Source organism: Syngnathoides biaculeatus, chromosome 10 (genome assembly GCF_019802595.1).
Source record: "Syngnathoides biaculeatus isolate LvHL_M chromosome 10, ASM1980259v1, whole genome shotgun sequence".
Taxonomy (NCBI): domain Eukaryota; kingdom Metazoa; phylum Chordata; class Actinopteri; order Syngnathiformes; family Syngnathidae; genus Syngnathoides; species Syngnathoides biaculeatus.
In genome coordinates, this window is record NC_084649.1 from 10,717,315 (window position 1) to 10,738,044 (window position 20,730).

Consider the following 20,730-nt stretch of genomic DNA (forward strand, 5'->3'; position numbering starts at 1 on the left):
TCCAAATTGTTGTTTCCTAAAGATTTCGATTTGGCCATGGAACAGTGAAACAGCTCTTTACTCCCAGCAGAGTCCTCAAGGATGCTTGAGAATTTGCCCAACTAGTGTACATGTGTTTTGTGGATGTGGAGAACTTGTTTGGCCTTGTCCCTTGGGAAGTCCTGCGGGGGTGCTCCACGAACATGGAGTACCAGACTCCCTGACAGGGGCTGTTCGGTCCCTCTACAACCGGTGTCAGAATTTGCTATGCATTCCCGGCAGTAATTTCATTTCATTTCCGGTGAGAGTAAAGCTCTTGATTTACAAGTTGATCTACGTTCCTACCCTCACCTGTGTTCACGAGGTGTGGGTCGTGACAAAAAAACAAGACAGCGGATACAAGCGGCCGAAATTAGTTTCCTCCACACAGTGTCCCGGCTGTCCCTTAGAGATGCTCCATCATTAGCGAGGGGCTCAAAGTCGAGCTGCTGCTCCTCCACATTGAGAGCCGCCAGATAAGGTGGCTCGGGCATCTGTTTAAAATACCTCCTGAACCCCTCCCTGGTGAGATGTTCCGGGAATGTTCCACTGGTAAAATGCCCTGGGGACCACACAGGAGACGCTGGAGAGACCACGTCTCTCGGCTGGCCTGGGAAGGCCTTGCAATCTCCCCAGAAGAGCTGAGTGAAGTGGCTGGGGAGAGGAAAGTCTGGGCTTCCCTGCTTAAGCTGCTGTCACTATGACCGATCTCAGATAAGCGGAGAAAAATGGATGGCTGGAGATTCCTTAAAATAGCAGCATCGTGGGTGGGTGTGTAACACGTTCGCCAAAATGTTTTGAGCTTCTAGGCTCAAATCTTGGCTCGGGCCTTCCTTTGCTTTGCTTTTCTTGCAAGGGTTTTCTCTGGGTTTACATATTCCAAAACCATGCATGTTAGGTTAATTAACGACTCAAAATTGTCCAAATCGTGAATATGATAGTGAATCCTTGTTTGTCTATGCGTGCCCTGTGACTGGCAGATGACCAGTCCAAGGTTAGAGTGCCTCTAATAAAGATAAAAAAGATAATGGATTATACTATTTACTATACTGTAGATAACATAAACAATAGACAACACTTGCATTTTCCCCATTTGGAGTCAATTCAAAATTCAAAACACTTACTCCACACATTTACCATACAGTTGGAAAGATTGATTTTATATCAGATTTTTTTTTTTTTTTTTTAGTGTTGACATAGTTTTAGAAGTAAAACAAAATGTCTTGGAAAGACTGGCTGCATTCAAATATCGGTATCAGTTTGAAAACTGTATATTGTGCCATTAAGTTAAAATATAGATACTTGTGTAAAATATATTTTGCTAAAAGTAGTGATGATACTGCCTAAGTAAAAGTAAAAATGTAAAAACTCAATAATGTACTGAGATACAAACAAAAATACTATTATTATTTTTTAAATTGTCAATTCTGGTATATTTAAAGTTTTTGATAACTGGGCACAGATAAAACAAAATAAAAAAATGAAAACATCTGTGCACACAAAAGTGGTTCCCTCTTTTATTAATTTGCATAACATTTATACGAGAGTGGAAAAAAATATCTCTGCACCCAGCAGGATCAGATTTGACAGGATAATCACAACAGGTCCTCCATGAATAACTTGGCAAATGATAACATTAGAGAACATGAAGACTTTTTGAACGCTAGAGTTTTGTGGTTTTTCTGGCCAACACAACAGAACACATTTGCTGCAAAACATAGCAACCAGAGTGGTCAGAAAAATTAACATTCCAAGCAAAGTACATACACTCACAAAATCCACAATGAAATACTTCCAACCACTCGATATACTGTACAACACAAATAATTATTATGGGAAGAAGAAGTAGCGAAAAAGTAAAGTAAGTGCAGCATCACCTCATGGCTACTTTTGTGATTCCTGATGTCGCTGAGAGGCGAGGTGATACCTCTGTGCTCCCATTGTGCAAGCGAAAGGACTCCTTTCAGGAGCAGCCTGAGGCCAGCAGCACAGTTTATGTTGTGGATGGATTTCTCATTGATTGGCCGTGCCACCGTATCGCCTCGGCTTCCCAGCAGACACGGCAGCAGCAGTCGTATTGGTGTTATTGAGCAGCAGTTAGATATAATCCCATTTATACATGACATGAGGCACGATTAGAACAGATTACACGTAATCCCATCAGATGGAAAGGAGCTCAGCTAACGGAGACGGTGACATTTATGTGCCTGCGCCGCTCCGTGTATGTTTGTATCCACACGCTTGCACCATTGCAGCGCTCATATTAAGACAGCAATCAGTGACCTTCATTTCTCCTCTCACTGGAATCCAAGTTGAGAGTAATGACTGTTGCTTCCTCTCGCTCGTCTCGCGTCTTCTCGCCTCCTTCTCTCCTCCCCTTTACCGGACGGACTCAGTAGCCCACTCCGTCTCTTTATCTTTCCCTTTTCTTGTTCCACTCTCCTCTCCTTGCCTTCTCTGTTTTCACTCTGCTGCACAGTGGAACAGCGGAAAAGCTTTTTATATCCCACACATCACAGACCAGTTACAATCAATAGCATTTACTGTATGTCTGCTTGAATCGAAGGGTTTGCAAGGAGCACGCATAGACCAAGAACAAGTATCCCCCCCCCCCACACACACACACAAACACACACATCTGATCTCATCTATCTTCTCCATAACATAATTAGAATCAGCAGCCCTGAGATGACTCATACGGCGAGAGACAGAGACTAAACTCATCTTTGATCGGAAGGTGGGGGTCTCCTCTCGGCTTCCAAGCTGGCAGGCTCACCCCCAAAACAGAACAGATTTGCGGTGTCAAAGAAAATCAGTTCAAAGCAAATTCAATTTTACTACACACTGTGCGCGGCGTAAATTGCAATCATCCCAGTCCATATGTGCCCACGTCAAACTTGAGGTGAGAGCAGCCTTGTGAAGGGAATGGATGAGACAAGAAGATGAGAATGAAAGCAACGAGATGAGAATGGAGGGTCACAGTAAAGACAAAATGAAGAGATGCTCTGATAAGAGGGATAAAGACTATGTGTGTATGTGCACGCGCACTTGTGAGTACCTGTTAGTTTATTGATTGTTTCTGTTGTCGTGAGATAAGGCAAAGATGCATTTTCTGCACCAACACACACACACACACACACACAGTGAACAATGTACATACATTTGTCCTTAATGTTATGGAAGAATGATGGATTGCTTAGCGGCAGGTTTGACATTGAGCGCAGAAAACACATGGGGGTAACTCTTGCCATCTGTGACATTGCTGTCTTCTCATGCATATGCTCACCTGGCATCCCTCTGTGTTCGTGTGTTTGTTAAAGAACATTCTTCCCACAACCAACCCTATATGGACAAAAGCAGGTACTCGGAAACAAGGCCGGGAAATTTGAAGTACTGTAAATTGAATAGTAAATTGTGACACGATGGACACCTGGTTTGCAGATATACGACACAGTTCTCAGGACTCGGGTTCGAATCCGGCCTAACCTGTGTAGGGTGTGCATTTTATTTCTGTGACTAAACTGTTTTTCTCTAGGGAGTCCAGTTTCCTCCCACATCTCTAAAACATGCACGGTATCCGAACTGAAGACTCAAAACTGCCCGTAGGTGTGAATGTGAGTGCAAATGGGTGTTTGTTTATGTGTGGCCTGGGATTGGCTGACGGCCAGGTCGGAGTGTACCCCGCCTCTCCCTTGGAGTGCTTCAGCACACGCAACCCTAGTGAGGATAAGTGGTATGGAAAATGGATGGATGGATGGATGGAATTGCAAATTTGATTTATTTGGCTCTTCGTCCAAGATGTCAAAGATGACTAAGATTTAGAGTGTGTTGGATTTGAAAGTTGTTATTGTAACATTTTAGGGTTGGTGAAAACATCAAAAGTCGAATCCCGTGCTTCACCCTACACCGAAATGGAAAAACAGTTTTTATAGTTGTTCTCCTGCATTGGTGTTTTTTTTATTAGTGTCTGGTTCGGGCTGTTTGGGCTTGTTTTTCACATTTGCGGTACTTGTGATTTTGAAGTGGCATAATGAGGCTAAATGAAATGAGCATAGCAAGTACTGTGCAGTGAAAAAGTGGCATAAGGGGTCTAGTCCATCCTGTCATTAATTTATTGACAAAGACATGTTTCTCAACACTTTTTGATGTAATATTGTATGTATAGTATAGGGCATGTACTCAGAAGAAAATGCTTGTACTTTACTTCCATCTCTGGATGGATCCACTTAAAATATAAACACATGGGGCAATCTCCAGTGTGTGTGTGTGGTTGGTGAATTTGGGTGTGTAACCTTGACATTTTTCCCCAATAACACTGAATAGTTTCCACGTCATTGAGCGCTAAAATGCTGACAATATCAAAGCCATCACCACTTTGCACAATATTTATTTTGTTCTGTCAAACTAATCCTCACATTGTGTGCTCCGGTGGAACGTGTTGTGCTTTCCCTGGTACAGGCCTCAAAATGGTTCCATGATCCTCTACAACCGCAAGAAGGTGAAGTACAGGAAAGATGGATACTGCTGGAAAAAAAGGAAAGACGGGAAGACCACCCGAGAGGATCACATGAAGCTCAAAGTCCAGGGTGTGGAGGTGAGACGCTGCCATAAAGCAGAAAACAAGTCTGTGATCTCTTTTTGTGCTGAGTTTGGCTTCGCTGCCAATCCAATCCATAATGTTAGTCACTCCTTCAACACCTTGTAGACACATGCGTGTAACTGAAGGGTACACGCAAACAAACATACACACATGCTGGAGTTACTGGGCTAAAAGCAATATACCGGTGTGCAGTGTGTGTGTGTGTGTGTGTGTGTGTGTGTGTGTGTGTGTGTGTGTGTGTGTGTGTGTGTGTGTCAGAGCTGTCCCTGCTCCCCTCTCTCTCCCGGCTCCTGTCCCTGTCTCCCTTCCCCTCTCTCTTCTTTCTGAAGGATAAGAGTGTGTTTGGCCTGCAGCCAGGAATGATGTCAATGCCTTCTTCAGCAGAACAGAGAGGGGTATCGATCCAGTCTCAAGGCAGCGTCTGTGCGTGCCTGCGTGTGTGTTTGCGTGCGTGTGCTTGAGTCACATCAGCCAGCTCCGAAATTGATTATTCAGCAGGAATGTACGAAGAGGTGAGAGCAGTGAGCATGCATGTGTCAGGGAGAGAAAGACGGAGGGAGATTGGGAAGCAAAGGAGAGACAGCGAAGCAGCACATGGAATGCGTATGGAAGGCTCACTAGTTGTGCATAAATGAACAGAAGACACGGGCAAAGGGAATAATTGAGATCAAGTATTCCCATCTGCACCTCCATTATTTACAACCCCACATTCATACTGACAATCATCTGACACGCATTTTTCTGCTGCCGTGCGCAAACACACCCATCGAAAGGCAAGTGTCTCTCTCGCCGGTCGCTGCTCAGTAATTGTTTGTGTCACCTCTTCCCGGGACCCCTCAAGCAAAGCAAGTATTGTGTCGCGCAGGGGGCAGGAACGGCAGAGCGGTGGGAGAGGAGGACTCGAGGATAGTGAGAGGCAGGAAGCTCGTGAGGAAAAACACAGCCCTGGATTGAGAGCCTCCTCATATCAGATGGAAATATATGGAAATGCACTCTGCCTTTGGCCAAACACACTTTAGATAGCTGGCGGGCTTCTTCTCACAAGAGGCAAAATGGCAAGAAAACGAGAGTGCGAATGAGACAGCAAACACAACAGACGTTTGATGTCGCTATTACAGTATATAGCCAGCGTGTCGAGTCTTCACCACTCTATGTGCAATTGTGTTTCAACTCACTGATGACCTTGATAGAGGACCGTTTCGCAGGGAAATCCCACAGGAGCCAGAACAGGGTCGACATATTGATCCTCTCGCGATATTTATACACCGGTGCCAAATATTGATATTTTCATAAGTCGACAACATCTGACGAAGGACCTTTTCAAAAATACAACGGCATGTTTAGCTCCTACATGGCTATAACCTGAGTTCTCCTTTGCTGTTCTCTCCTTTGCTGTCGTCACCTCATCCTTTCCTTGTGTCCCGCTCCCTCCATATTCTTTTCTCCTTTCCCCCCTGAAATCTCCTCTCCTCTCTCTAGTGTCTGTATGGCTGCTACGTCCACTCCTCCATCATCCCCACCTTCCACCGTAGATGCTATTGGCTGCTGCAGGTAAGCCACCCACCCCCTTTCCCACCTTCTCTACTTTAAAACAAGAAGACTTTAACAGGGAGGGAGACATACACTTTATGCAGTCGTGATTGTTTTTTTCTTAGCTGTTTATTGCCACGTCACTTTGGCTCGACATGGATTTCTTCATCAAGCATGCTATGTTAAGATTTAATTCACAACACTACACCAAACTAAATTACCAGAAACGGTATAGTATAGTGTTAATTTTACGCACCACATGTTTAATCTCTTAAATTGTCCACCCCATTTTCAAAACAGCACAGTAACCTCCAACATAAACCATTGATAAACATTCTCCTCTTCAAAATTTAATGAGGCAGACCACACTAAAAAGTTGGGTAATAATAAAACTGGACGCCATTGCCGGGTTTATCGTCCCATTCAGAATATATCCAGTTATGTGAACATGCTTTGCTGAGAAAACTTTTCATTGCTAGAACTTTTCCTACGTATCAAGGTCTTAAGGTACTATACTCTCCACGTGGCCCTCTCCAAGAAAACACCCTGGAGCAATGTGCAATGTACACACACACAATTAGGTACACTAACACACGCACAATCATCTCTACCTCAATCAAAGGTGAGTAGGGAGACCAAATATTCTACTCAAGTAGTAAGTACTCTGACTTTTTAATAATGTGACTCAAGTAAAATGTAGTCTCCAATTACTTCGGTGGCAGTAAGAAAGTACTCTCACTACTTGGATATCGAGCAGTTAGTGAGTATCAGAGTGTGAATGTCAAATAGAATGGTTATGAAAATAAAACATGAATGCGCAATTTCAGATATTGCTGAACAATATCACTTAATCAGAAACATAATAAATGAAATCGTTACGAAATCTAATCTTTGTAAAAGAATAAGTTAAGGCAAATTCAGCTTCAAAAAATGGACATGTGACTTTCTTGTGTCGTTTGATTGGTGAACTTGAGTCAAACATCACTGTAGCCATTACGGTGGATTGGAGCAACTGTGCCCAATGTGGAAGTTGAAAACAAAAGTCTAAAAATAGACATAATTTTTTGAGAAACAATGCAAGCAGCATGTAGACTGTTGTACATAAATACTAAATTATAAAAGTAAAGTATGCTACATTAAAACTTCTCTGACAAGTACAATTCAGCGAAAGTGTAATTTGAGTAATTTAACAGATTACAGAGATGAAAGGTATTCAGACACCCTTTATTTTTCACTCTTTGTTATATTGCAACCATTGGATGATTCAGTTTTTCTTTTTCAATGACTCAGCAAACATTTCACTAATTCCCTTTTTTCTGAAAATGTGTACATTAATGAGCGAAAACAGTGAACTTAAATAATAAATGCTTTCCATCCCCTCTGTAAATGTGTCGCATTCGTACCCACCTCTGGCCTTGATTGGCCAGGCAAGTGTGGGTCACCAGAACCTCCTCATCGACAGACCAACATGTTGAATCTTAAACATTCCCTTCATTTCCAAGAAAATATTGAATGCCCAGTGATGTTAGTTTAAAATATGTAAATCCAATACATATTCATGCATTCCTTGCCAATCGGTGCTGCATAATTTGTCACATGGATCTGACAAGGACATTTTCACCACATGCTGTAAATTGAATCAAATAAATTTTATTTTTCAGCGCACTTTCCTCTCCTGTGATTCTCTGAGTCTAAAATTGGCAGGGGAACTTCTGATTCCTCCATGTGTAATGTGCCATTTTCTGCTCTTTGCACATATATCACATCAGATCAGTGAATACGATCATAAATGAGCCCGTCTGTTCTGTTGCATTGCACAGTGTGGTGCTGTAGCAGCCCACTGTGCCATTTTCTTGTTCCACCTCAGCAGGCCCTCCCCCTCACCTGAGTCTGTCTACTGAATCTTTTATCAAGAGGAGCCTCTCCCTCACACACCAGCCATATACACACTTGTTGAATCATTCATGGGATATGAATTCCATAGGTCCGCTGGTGGGCTACAGTATGGTGAGCTTTATGCTGACCTGCCCATTCCCTGTTTGGCTCATTGACTCTCTAAATCGCACGCACACCAACATGAGTGCGGACGTTTCCGCTGGCCCTGCAATGTTAGGGAGAGTGGTGAGTGGGTTTGAGCTGTTAAATGTTTTATAGGCAGGTGAGAGAATCTTGTCTGACACGCTATATCCGACCTCCCTCCTGACCCCCACGTACTCCTCTGCTTTCCTCGTCCTGTTCCTCTCCTTCTGCAAATGCGCCGGATCAATGTACTCTCTTGCTGATAAGACACAAATGAGCAAAAAATAACGGCTGTGTTTTACCAACAAGATGTGTGTTGCTCTGTTATAGAACCCAGACATCGTGCTGGTGCACTATCTGAATGTTCCAGCAGTGGACGACAGCGGGAAGCCATGTGGTCCTGTTCTCTGTTCTATCAACACAGACAGGAAGGAGTGGGCCAAGTGGAGCAAGGAGGAGCTCATCGGACAACTCAAACCTATGTGTGAGTTATCTTTTTCCACCTCTTCACCACTCACTGCTCTGCTACTTTCAGCCTGCACACGTCCCAAACCTGAGAATAGCAGTCGCACTGGGTCAACAACCAAAGCTGAAGTTCGGATTATAATTAAAAAGATGAAAACCCAATCATAGCCGAACATCAGATGTAAGACTTCAAAAACACTGCTGGCTTGCCTTTGCAAAAGCCGCTTGAGATAAGAGGCGACTGCAGAACTTATGACGTAGAGAGTGAGACTACTATAAAGAACCCGCTGTGCAATTTTAGTTGGTGAGAGTGGGGGCTGGGGGGGGGGGCGATAGTTCCATAAACCAGTGCCATGCTGCCATCTGCAGGCAAGCACACATTGCACCAAAGAGCCAAGTAAAAAAAGGGTGGATGGATGGAGGGGCCCAAACTGAGGGTGCCCGAAATATCCAGCATGTATTATTCATACATCAGCATCAGAGAGAAAAGATAACTTCAGTGCACACACACACACATAAACAAAAACACACCTAATATCTCATCGTTTTATCTGGGTTTGAAGGCCAAATAAAGACACCTGCCCAGAACATGTTGGATTTTTGACTTAAATAATAGTCATCTCTCTCTTTTGTGAATCAAGTATTTCTCATTTATTTGCCCTCTGGATTACGTGTAGGAATTTAAATGGTTTACAAATGAGGTTGTGCATTCTGCACGAGTGAAAAGGAGGGCTTTGGATCTTTTGACAGTGAACTGCACTACATAGGAATACTTTCAGTTTCCATTACAGTCACTGGAGGACGCCAATGTACATGTGAAATAATGCTACAGTTACAACATTGTGGTGACATTGAACAGAAATTGTCTTTATTTTTGTTCAGTTCATATTTGATGTAAATCTTTTATTCCTTGTGTGCCAGGTGCTGGAAGCAGCCTACACCAAAAATGTTCAGGTGTCAAGCAGCGCATCATCTCATCCAAGCAGGAGTCAGGGGCAGCAGCAGGGGGTGGTGCTACAGCGGGTGGCGGCGCTACAGCAAGCCAGAGATCTGAGGAAGCAGATGGCACCGAGGTCCAGAACAGTGATGTGTCAGAAGGCCAGACAGAGCCCAGTCCCGGGGGGCGGCGGAGCAGGGCTGGCGGAGGAGACAGGAGGAACGGCCGAATGACGAAGCCCTCACTCCTCCCGCAGAGCAGCATGGAAGTGTCCTCGTCTACCTCCACCAATCAAGTGGAAGTCCCTGACACCACCCAGAGTTCCCCACTGTCGATCACCAGTGATATGGCTGACAGCCCTGCCCTCGCCATTAGTGCTGGCCTGTCGCAGAGCACTGCTGTCTTCATGTCTGAAGTCACCACGCTGACTGGAGATTCGGTTTACTCAGCTGGCCACACACACCTCCTGCCGTCCACTCATGAGAGCACCGCCACTGGCATCCTGTTGGCTGTTGCCCCCGAGAACCAGAGGTTTGCGTCATTTCCTGGTGGGGTCGGCTTGGGAGAGGGAGGAGAGTTGGTTCTTTCCAGCTCACTGGACTCCGGCGGAGGGGTCAACCTTCCAGAGACCGCCATGACGTTTGACCCTGACTGCTTCCTTAATAACCCCAAGCAGGGTCAGACATATGGGGGAGGTGGAGGGAAGACTGAGGGGTGTAACGGTAATGATGGGGGGATCCACTGTTCATCTAACGGTTTTGTCTACAGCCCATCCCTTGTCAACAACATCAAGAAGGAAGCGACACCTATGGAGCAGCCACTAGCCCCTCAGAGCAGTTATGTGGGAGAGGGGGCAGGCCTCAGCCCCAGTACCACTCTGGAGCAGATGGACTTTAGTGCTGTCATGTCATCACCGTGCGTCCCGAGTCTAACTCAGTCCGCGCACCACCCTTCGCCAAACCTCTTCCTCCAGACCTCCACGCACACAAACCAGCCCTCCCAGCAGCAGAGCACCGCTGAGGCGCCACAGGAATCAGATGAAGCTCGGGGTTACATAAGCCTGCCAGCAGACACCCCGCTCACCAACGGAGACCACCATACCCACCTGCACCAAACCAGTCAAGACCAGACCCTGTGTGGCAGGAATGGGAAAGGAGCATCGGTGGGCTCTTTCCCCCTGACGAGTGGGGACGCTAATGTCGACCAGCCTGGTAGTGGAGTTCGTCAGGATGTCGGTGGCAAAGTTCTCGAGAATGGAGGAGAGTTAATGCTCAAGTCTGGAGCTGCACACGAGGCTTACGCCAGTGTGGACACTGAACACTACCTTCAACCTACAGATGGCAATGGAGTTGGGGGGGGAGGGGAGTCGGGCTGTGGTACTGCAGGAGGAGGTGAAAACGAAATCCTTTGTAATGGAGTAAGCTTGCCCGGGGCCGGTGCCTCAGTGGTAGCCAGTCCTCAGTCTATAGCCGCTGGTGCAAGCATTGAAAGGGCACTCTACAATTCCTCTCTTCCTCCACAAGGTGGAAGTGTATCCGGCACTTCGACTGGAGCAGGAGCAGCCATCAGCCTGGAAGGGTTTGAGGCTTCATTTGGAAGCCAGTTCTCTGATCTCATCAATGATTTCATCTCAGTTGAAGGGTCAGCAGGTGGGGTTGGGGCTGCTGTCAATGGCGTGCTGATGCCTCAGGAAGGGGCAGTGGGAGAGGACCAAGCTACAGTGGAAGGGCACCTGCAGGGTTCCGAAGTGGAGCAGGGAGCTCTGGGAATACTCCAAGAGACCGGCAGGCTGTTTGGTGTGACAGACTACTCCCCAGAGTGGTCTTATCCTGAGGTTAGTAACAACATTTGTATCATTATTTATTCATCATTGTTGCCTGGAGTAAAATCAGACTGACACATGATGGAAGACGGCTTTTACTGCTTTTAAAAAATGGAATCATGCTCTCAGCTGATTGCTGAGTTAATGAAATTTCAATATTACACGGATTCCTCTGAGTAGCTTCATTAATTCATCCACGCACAGCATAGAATTATACAGTCAGCGAATCACGTTGGCCATGCTTTTGGTCATTTTGAGGGCAATATTTTCTGTCCACTAGTAATGTGATTCAAGGTAAAGGTGCAAACCAAACAATAACATTTGTAAGTTTCCACAAAACACCGATGCGTCTTTGTTGAGCTCTCTATATAAGAATTAAAGCATTGTATTGTTGTTGTATTTCCAAACGCATTCTATTGTTTTTTTTTTTTTTTTAATGAACCAAAACACTCGATATTAGTTTTTTTTGCACTACTGTATGCCCCTACCTGTTGGGCCTGTGCTGTCCACTGGTAGAAAGCTGAATAATATCACATTTAAAATTGTGAAACATATAGTCATTTTTTTTTTGCTGTCATTTTGTAGAATGATTCACCTTATCCTAGGAATAATAATCATTATATTTGTTTACTTTGCTTTCAGATTTTCTGTATACTCAACTACAGCGCTGCCGTGATGAAGTCACCATGTAGTGTCACATTCCACTAACTCGTGTTTGTGCTGCAGGGCGGTGTGAAGGTGCTTATCACAGGCCCGTGGTTGGAGTCAAGCGCTGAGTACAGCTGTCTTTTTGACCACATCAGCGTACCTGCTGCCCTCATACAACCTGGCGTACTACGCTGCTACTGTCCAGGTATCGCCTGTCATACACATGTATTATGAACTGGCATGCACATAAACACTACTGTGTACAGATGGATGTCCTCCTTTTGGGATACAGCACAAAATAGAAGACGACATTAGAATAACGTGAACATACCGGCCACTCTAATAGGTACACCTGCTTCAACCATTTGGACTTCACAAAGATAATCATTTTCTGTTTATCGACACCGTCAGAGAGGGAGAATATCTTTTTTTTTTTGTAACTTATTTGTATATGAGGTGTACCAGACAAATTCAAGGACAGATGTCATCCATCCATTTTCTTCACCGCTTATCCTCACAAGGGTCGCGAGGAGTGCTGGCGCATATCCCAGCTGTCAACGGGCAGGAGGCAGGGTACACCCTGAACTGGTTGCCAGCCAATCGCAGGGCACATTGAGACAAACAGCTGCGCTCACAATCACACCTTGGGGCAATTTTAGAGTGTCCAATTAATGTTGCATGTTTTTGGAATGTGGGAGGAAACCGTAGTGCCCGGAGGAAACCCACGCAGGCACGGGGAGGACATGCAAACTCCACACAGGCGATTCTGGGATTGAACCCGGGACCTCATTACTGTGAGGCCAATGCTTTACCAACTGAGGCACCGTGCCGACAGCAGATATCACAGAATATATATTTCGAACCAGGACTACAAACTACAAGTCCTCCCTTTCAATGTGGGCCAGACAATCAACTAGCACATCTACAAAGAGATCATGTGGTGTTTAGTTAGTTCAGTGTGCCAGGAGAGGTGACAGTTGTGGCGGGACAACTCATGGCTGCTTCCCCACAACATTCTGCCCGTTTACAAAGCCATCCGACAGTTCCTTGCAAAGAAGACCATCGCCATGCTGGAGCAACCTCCCTGCTCACCCGAATTGGCCCCGGGTGCTGTGAGGGATCCGACAAGAATAGTTTCAGGAGTGCATGAAGTCAGGAGTGGAGATAACTTTGAAGGAGGAAAAAAAAATATATTTTGTTGTATCAGTTGGAGCTTTTGAGACAAAACTTGCATTCTATTCCAAGCTGCTACCTTACACTTTAGTTAGTGCCATTCAAAACACTCTATTACTGTTTTTGTAAGACGGATACCATTTATGGCCAGTGAAGTGGAGTGTAAAATGTTTCTCGAAGTCGTGCATTCAACTAACTGCATGAGTCACATCCTGTGTTACTTAATAGGATCACTGAAGACTACACACAATTTTTTGCAGATACACAAAAAGATGTATTCCTAAAAATTATCAACACACTGTCTTATATTGAGCTTAGTTACCACTGTATTGATTCTTTAACTCGTGGTTTTTTTTTTCAAGCTCACGACACAGGACTCGTCATGCTGCAGGTGGCCATGGGTGGCGAGGTCATCTCTTCTTCAGTGGTCTTTGAATACAAGGCCCGCGACCTTCCTGCCCTCCCATCCTCTCAGCATGACTGGCTGTCTTTGGATGGTAAGATCATTCAGCTGTGTGTTGCAACATTAAGGTGTACCATTATATTTTTGAGGTTCCCACAAGGCACTTGGAATTCTTGAAAATACTTGAGTTATAATGATTCCAATGTTTGGCATTTTTGGATTGTATAGTATGTGTACAATTTTACTATTTGAATGAAACAAACTTACAAGGAGAGCTAAAACACAGGCAAAATATTTTCTTTTATTCTCTCTTTGCAATTTCAGGACAAAACCTTTGGTTTGTTTATAGCACAATGCAGTGGAATGGTGGTTACCATATCTACTGTGGCTCCAATCTTATCTTTTATCAAGCGTGCCTGTTCTTCGTAAGGCTTTGCGTTTTCTTTGGTGAATTCTAAAACTCCATATACCTTTATATAGATTATGGCACCATGTTTGAGCTGGAGACTATTTTAGGTGAATGAGTCTCAGCGAGCGGTGGGGTACACCCTGGAGGGGTCACCAGCCTCTCACAGAGCACATACAGACAAAACAAACGTTTACAGTCATTTTCACAATTTGTAGTCTTCAATTAACCTTACATGCATATTTTTGGAACATGGGGGGAAACCGGAGTACCCAGAGAGAAGCCACGCAGGCAGGAGTAGAACAGGAAGGCCAGAGCCTGCATTCTAATCTGCCCATGCTCAGTATTGCGAAGTGTGTGTGCTAACCATTTACTACTGTGCCACCAGGCTGCCAGTTGTCATAATGTATGATAATGAAGAACAGTTGGAGGTACATAATATTTAATCAGATTATGTACGACCTTCTGAGGAGTGAAATGGTCATTATGAAAGTGTCCATTGATGCGCCCCACTTCTGTTCTGGAGAAATCCAGCTCATGCAAATGAGGGACTGTCGGCCAACATACAGAAGTTCATTTTGAGTTTTCCTATTTCAATGAATTCATTAATTCAATTTAATGACATCAAATTCAATTTAAAAGTATTGCATTTGATGTTCCGGTCTTTAATGCAAAGTCTGTCTTGGTAACACACGATTCTCCTCAGCAAGGGATGCCCTGCTTTTGTGTGTGCGTGCGCGCGCACGTGCGCGCGCGTGTGTGCCCCCAGTCTGCGCGTTGCGCACTGCGGCAATGCGGCTGCACGGTCACAGCTCATACTGCATGCACGACTGAAGGGCAAAGACAATGAATGTGGCTCAAACGCTGTAAACCATTGACGCCCCCAAACAGCCCACTAAAGGTTGTATTCACAAAAGCGTTTCTGGGCCAGTGGGATGCAGTCAGCCATGCGCGCGTTTTCACGGTCATGTACCGCAAAGTGTGTAGGTAAAACATAAAGTGGATTAAAAGTACGGCTGCACTCGGCGTCTGCTCCAGTTTAGATGGGAGTGCAGTCCTCTTATGCGACGATGACGGCCTAAACCTCCTGCTGCCCCAAAGTCTGGCGGGCTGATTTGAAGAGAACAGCGCCGCTGCTCACTTCACACACCATGTACGATCTCTCTCTCTCTCTCTCTCTCCTCTCTCTCTCTCTCTCCTCTCTCTCTCTCTCCTCTCTCTCTCTCTCTCGTCTCTCTCTCTCTCTCCTCTCTCTCTCTCTCTTTCTCTTTCTCTCTCTCTCTCTCTCTCTCTCTCTCCTCTCTCTCTCTCTCTCTCTCTCTCTCCATCTCTCTCTCTCTCTCTCTCTCTCTCTCTCTTTCTCTCTCTCTCTCTCTCTCTCTCTCTCTCCGCTCTCTCTCTCTCCCCTCCTCCCTCACTGTCTGTTGTTGGGAGTATCGACGTGTGTGTCGCATGCTTCAAACTAAGGCGGTTGAGCTGAAACTGGAATAAAGACACACTCGCTGATTGGGTTCGTAGATTACCTGATATCATTTCATTTGAAAATTGCTGTTTCGCATCCACGGGGTGTATGACTTAATTTTTGTTTATTCAGACGCTGTTGTCCAACTGCTTTGTCTTGTGTTATTGTACAAAAGATATTTATTGTTAGATTACAATGAAGTTGAATTTCATACAATGGTAGTCTTTTTGCATGCTTGCTAAATGTTTGACCTGAAAAAAAGAAGAGAAAGACAAGAAACCTCAGAGGTTGCTTCTCTTCGAAGCAGACCTGGAGAACAATAACACTACAACAAGTGCTGGGAGGCTATTTGCCTCCTGCATCTCTACATAAAATAGCAAGCAATATTAAACTTGCTGTTCATGATTTCTCTGAATGCCATGCACATTTTTTCCAATTGACCTGCATTAACAGTGTGTGCATTGACATTTTGTTATTGTTATTATCTATGGCATTTTGATAGATGGCAATTGCCTGCCTGAAAATAAATGCAACAGAGTCAAGGTACTATAATAATCTCATAAAAATATAAAGATGAGCAGTTGTATTATCTGAAATCATGTTGCTCATGAAAAGTTTTCATTGGGATGAACATTATTGCAAAGGCATTGTCAAACTTGACTTTTGAAATAACAATCTCACCCCCACCCCCTCCAAAAAAAATACTTTTAACATGCAATGATTGTGAGAAATAGAAGACTAGACGCTGGCTAAAAATGGTCTTCATTGCAATGCATATGCCGGTTGTCAATATCAATAAGAAAGAACAACTAAAATGATTAGATTTGAAATGTACAAAATGTTTGTCAATTTTTTTGGGTGCAAATGATTGTTCTTTGTGGTTCAAGCTTTTTGTTTACATCAATAGATGGACGAGGTGGTACATTTCATATGATTGGCTTTGTATTGGGACTGTTTGACAATGTCTCCCTCTGATTGGCGGACTGCAATGTTTGGAGCCTGATCTTTGTGTCACCAACAAGGCTCCTCCCTCTTTTTTTTCATCCTCAGTCTGTGTGCTACTGACAACAGAGAGGAGAGGAGGGAAAATAAAGAGCCTGAGTGACATGATGAGCACTGCAGCAAACTGCAGCTGCATAGAAATAAATCGTCACACTTACAACCCGGTAAAAATATGGGTAGCATAGTTTGTTGCTGGGTCTGTGTACTTATATTCCATTCCCATTCAAGCGCTCTTTGAGATCCTGAATGGTTCTTGGGTGTCTTTTCATCCTTCGACATCAAGCCCCTCTTAAGCAACCTTATCTTTGTGTGGCCTTTTATTTTAGATGTCCTAAAATGTAGAGTACATTTTGTTTGGAATAAAACATCTATGTTTTCTGTAGATACCCAGTTCAGGATGTCCATCTTGGAGCGCCTGGAGCAGATGGAACAGAGGATGGCCGATATAACCAATCAAAACCCATGCTCAGAAACTATGGCAACCAAGAGTGAAGGTGCAGAGGGAGGGGGAACCGAACAGCAGTCTCAAGTAAGGCAGAAAGATGCAATTTGTTTGACTGAAGAATTTCTTTGATATCAATGAAATGTCAAATAAATCTGAACACATTTAAAATTAGAATGCTATTCAGTAGAGCCCAGACATCCACCAGGGATGAACGATCCTAATTTGGATTTACATGCCTGGATTTGATCATTACAAGTAGCGGCAAATTGTTGATAAAAACACACCACAATTCCAAGAGACCTTTAGCAACCAAAACAGATTGATTGCGTCGCAGCCATTTTTGGATGTGTGCAATTCATGTTTTGACAACTGTTCACACCTTTCACATCGGTCGTGTTTCCATAAGATATGTAAATATAATATTGGCTCTCTATTGTTTGAGTCGTTTATGTTCCTTTCCGTCCGCATGCATAACATTAAAATCAGAAGAATTTCTAATTGACATAAATGCATCCAATTTTGACCTGCACAGAGTTTAAATCCACCTTGTCAAGCATTGTCTGAAAACATGTTCTTAATCCAAGGTGGTTGAGATTTGGTCATTTAAATCAAAATCACAGAAATGGGACGTGGATGAAGGACATGTACTCCGTGTGGTTTTGACAAATCCTTCAGGCAGCAGCTGGAGAAACAAACATTTTCGTTGGTTGTTTGGCTGGACAGAGCATGCATTAATGCAGCCATTCATCTTCTTCCTACTTCCTTCTTCCTTCTTACTCTCACTCTTCCACTTCTTCCACTTCAGCTGCTTGTATCCGCTATCACGAGGCAGAGCTTGTGATCATAGGTGACGGTTTAAACTTTGATTGACCGGTAAATCAAGAGCTTTGGTTTTCAGCTGAGCTCCTTCTTTACCAAGATAGACCAATGCAGAATCCACATCACTGGATACAGTACACCTGCTGATCTCCCACTCCATTCTTCCCTCAGTCATGAACAAAACCCCGAGATACTTGATGTCCTCCACTGGGGGCAGCATCTCATTTTTTGCCCTGGAGAGGACACTCCACTCTTTTCCGAAAAAATACCATGGTCTCATATTTGAAGGTGCTGATTCTCACCCCAACTGCTTCACACTCTGCTCCTAACCGCTCCATCGAGAGTTGAAAATCCCAGCTTGATGAAGAAACCAGAACCACATCATTTGCAAAAAGCTGAAATGGAATCTTGTGGTCCCCAGGTCGTAACTCCTAAGTCAACAAATCTGTCCCATTTGAGATCCCTAAGAAATTCTTTCCATAAAGATAATGAAAAGAATTGGTGACTAAGTGCAGCCTTGGTGGAGTCCAACTCGCACTGGCAATGAACTCAAGTAAATGCTGGCATTTCTGGCCAAACTCTGACACCGGTTGTACAGAGACCGATCAGCATTTATTAGGGGGTCTGGTACTCTATGCACCCTCCACAGGACTCCCTGAGAGACACGTTTCAATGGCTCCACAAAACACAGATAGACTGGTTAGCCAAATTCCTATTAACTCTTGAGGACCCTGCAGGTCCACAGCCATGACAAAAACCACACTGCTCTTCTGAATCTGAGGTTCGACATCCAAATGGACCTTCCTCTCCAGAACCCCTCAGACTTTACCTTACGATGTATCTTGTCCACTAGTAGGTGGAACAAACCCACATGTTCCCCTTCTTACAGTATGCATTATATCATGGAGATTCTAACTATATTAAAATGTCAAGATTTTCATTGCATATTTTTGATCGATTGAGGGTTCTACATTTTTAGGTCAGTTCAGTTCAGTATATTGTCCCCATAACGGAAACTTGTCTTCCAAACAAGGTAAAAGGCAGAACACTTTAGATAGGCTAAATACATTTTAAACAGTCAAGACAGGAGTACACCATACAGACAAGACATAGACAATTGACAGACAGCCACATAGGCTGATGCAACCTGTTATACTTCATCTGGGTTGTTTTCCCCTCTGAAGACAAAGGACTCTCTTGTCCTATTATCCTGTATAAGACAACTCTCAATCGCCACTTGGAGAAAAATGGCCTAGAAGCATTTTTGCAGGGCCTGTTCTTCCCAGATCAGTATAAACATCTAAAACCAACTCATTCAATGCCATAGACGTTTATATATGTCAACTGGAATGCAATCATTTTTTGCCACTGGTATATTCATCAAATACATTTTTCAAGAGGTAGGTGTGGAAGAGGATCTCACCCAGTTTGTCTGTGGAATTCTGTAATGATGAACGGACACCAGTAGATGGCAGCTTTGTATCTCTTTGGATTGAGATCGCCACAGCTTTCGTATTGAAGGAATTAATTAGGGGGAAATATCAGCTAGTCACATCGATTAATAGAGAAATCTTGACACGTTGGATGTCATACAAGATTAAGCACCCCAAATGTATGAAATAAATAGGCTATGTGTCATGGTTCATAGGAAAGATGCAGTGAATGGTAAACGAGGTAAAAAAAAAAAAAAAGCTACTGACATTCATCTTGAGCCATGTGGCGAGTCTACATAGCTCATGAAGCGGTTTCCTTGTTGTAGTTGGATAAATTAGATGTTTTGAGTTTAATAATGTTTTTGCTTTGTAATTTGTGGTGTCTCAAAAGCATAACATATTACTCTTTTGCTTGACGTGTTTCTTTTCACATTAATATTCTACACTCCACTTTTTGGTCAAAAACCAACCAATGTTAAATTGCTCTTTACTAAATAACGGAAAAAGAATAGAGTGAGAATTTGTTTCTTACTGGTCAAATAATACTCTATGCTTTCTTTTGCTATTTTTGGTTCTAAAGTTGTCACAAAACATAATAAGATGTGGGTGTTAAAATATCTGTCAAACGCTCTAAAACAACTGACAATATTGCCAACGCTGCTTTGAAAGCGACTTGTAGTGAATGATTTAATTTAGAAATTGATATTTGAAAAATAGGACAGCAACACGTAGACATACAATATAAAACGACTCACAAGAATATATTATTTATCCTCTGCAAAAGAAACAAAAAACAAAAAATGATGACTATTACTCCAACTTACTGAGCAGTTGTGAGCGTCTTCTTAGTTTATATTCTTATCCCTGTGTTATACACCCCCTAGTGGCTAAGGGATGCACACCAGGAGGAACAGCACAGTGAATTGCTGGAAAGCATGATCCACAAACGTTTTTAATTCTTTACATTTTACTTGATTATTTTTTTTTTTTTTTTTTTGAAAAGGAAGCCACAATACCATAAAGTACTATTTTGCTCATTAATAAACATCAATACTTGGGACTTTCTATGGAGGGGCGGAGCTAGATGAGATTAAAGGCCTTTTCATTCATTTCAGGGGGGAAAGAAAATTTGGGATACGATTGTTTGGAGTGAAGAATGTTCATTCTGTGACGAACGACGTAAACTCTCAATTTTTTTTTTTTTTACACAAAACGTTAATCGGGTCTTCCTTGGGGCAAACGTTTGTTGAAATGTTTTTTGCCGTATTGTGTAACACTTAAAACATGACCTCCTTGGTGGAGGTAGGCAATCCACCCTAGTAATGACACTGAATGATCACTGTGCCTATTTGTTCCCCAGACCTCTCCCGACCACAGTTCATTTGAGGGTCGTGTTGTGGTTGTGTGTGAGAAGATGATGTCACAGCCGTGTTGGGCTTCCTCCAATCAGCTCGTCCACAGCAAGAACTCAAGAGGAATGACCTTATTACATCTGGCCGCAGCACAGGGCTATGCCGGGCTGATTCAGACTCTCATCCGCTGGCGGTG

The 20,730-nt window shown here is 43.7% G+C and overlaps 1 protein-coding gene across 1 annotated transcript in view; it reads left to right on the top strand.

Moving 5' to 3' along the window:
* Positions 1 to 20,730, top strand: part of LOC133507949 (calmodulin-binding transcription activator 1-like) — a 67,250-nt gene that overhangs the window by 36,592 nt on the left and 9,928 nt on the right. The window contains 8 exon segments of the mRNA XM_061833558.1: positions 4,477 to 4,612; positions 6,098 to 6,169; positions 8,498 to 8,651; positions 9,554 to 11,403; positions 12,118 to 12,244; positions 13,575 to 13,709; positions 16,869 to 17,014; positions 20,543 to 20,727. Of these exon segments, the coding sequence (XP_061689542.1) occupies positions 4,477 to 4,612; positions 6,098 to 6,169; positions 8,498 to 8,651; positions 9,554 to 11,403; positions 12,118 to 12,244; positions 13,575 to 13,709; positions 16,869 to 17,014; positions 20,543 to 20,727 (2,805 nt within the window).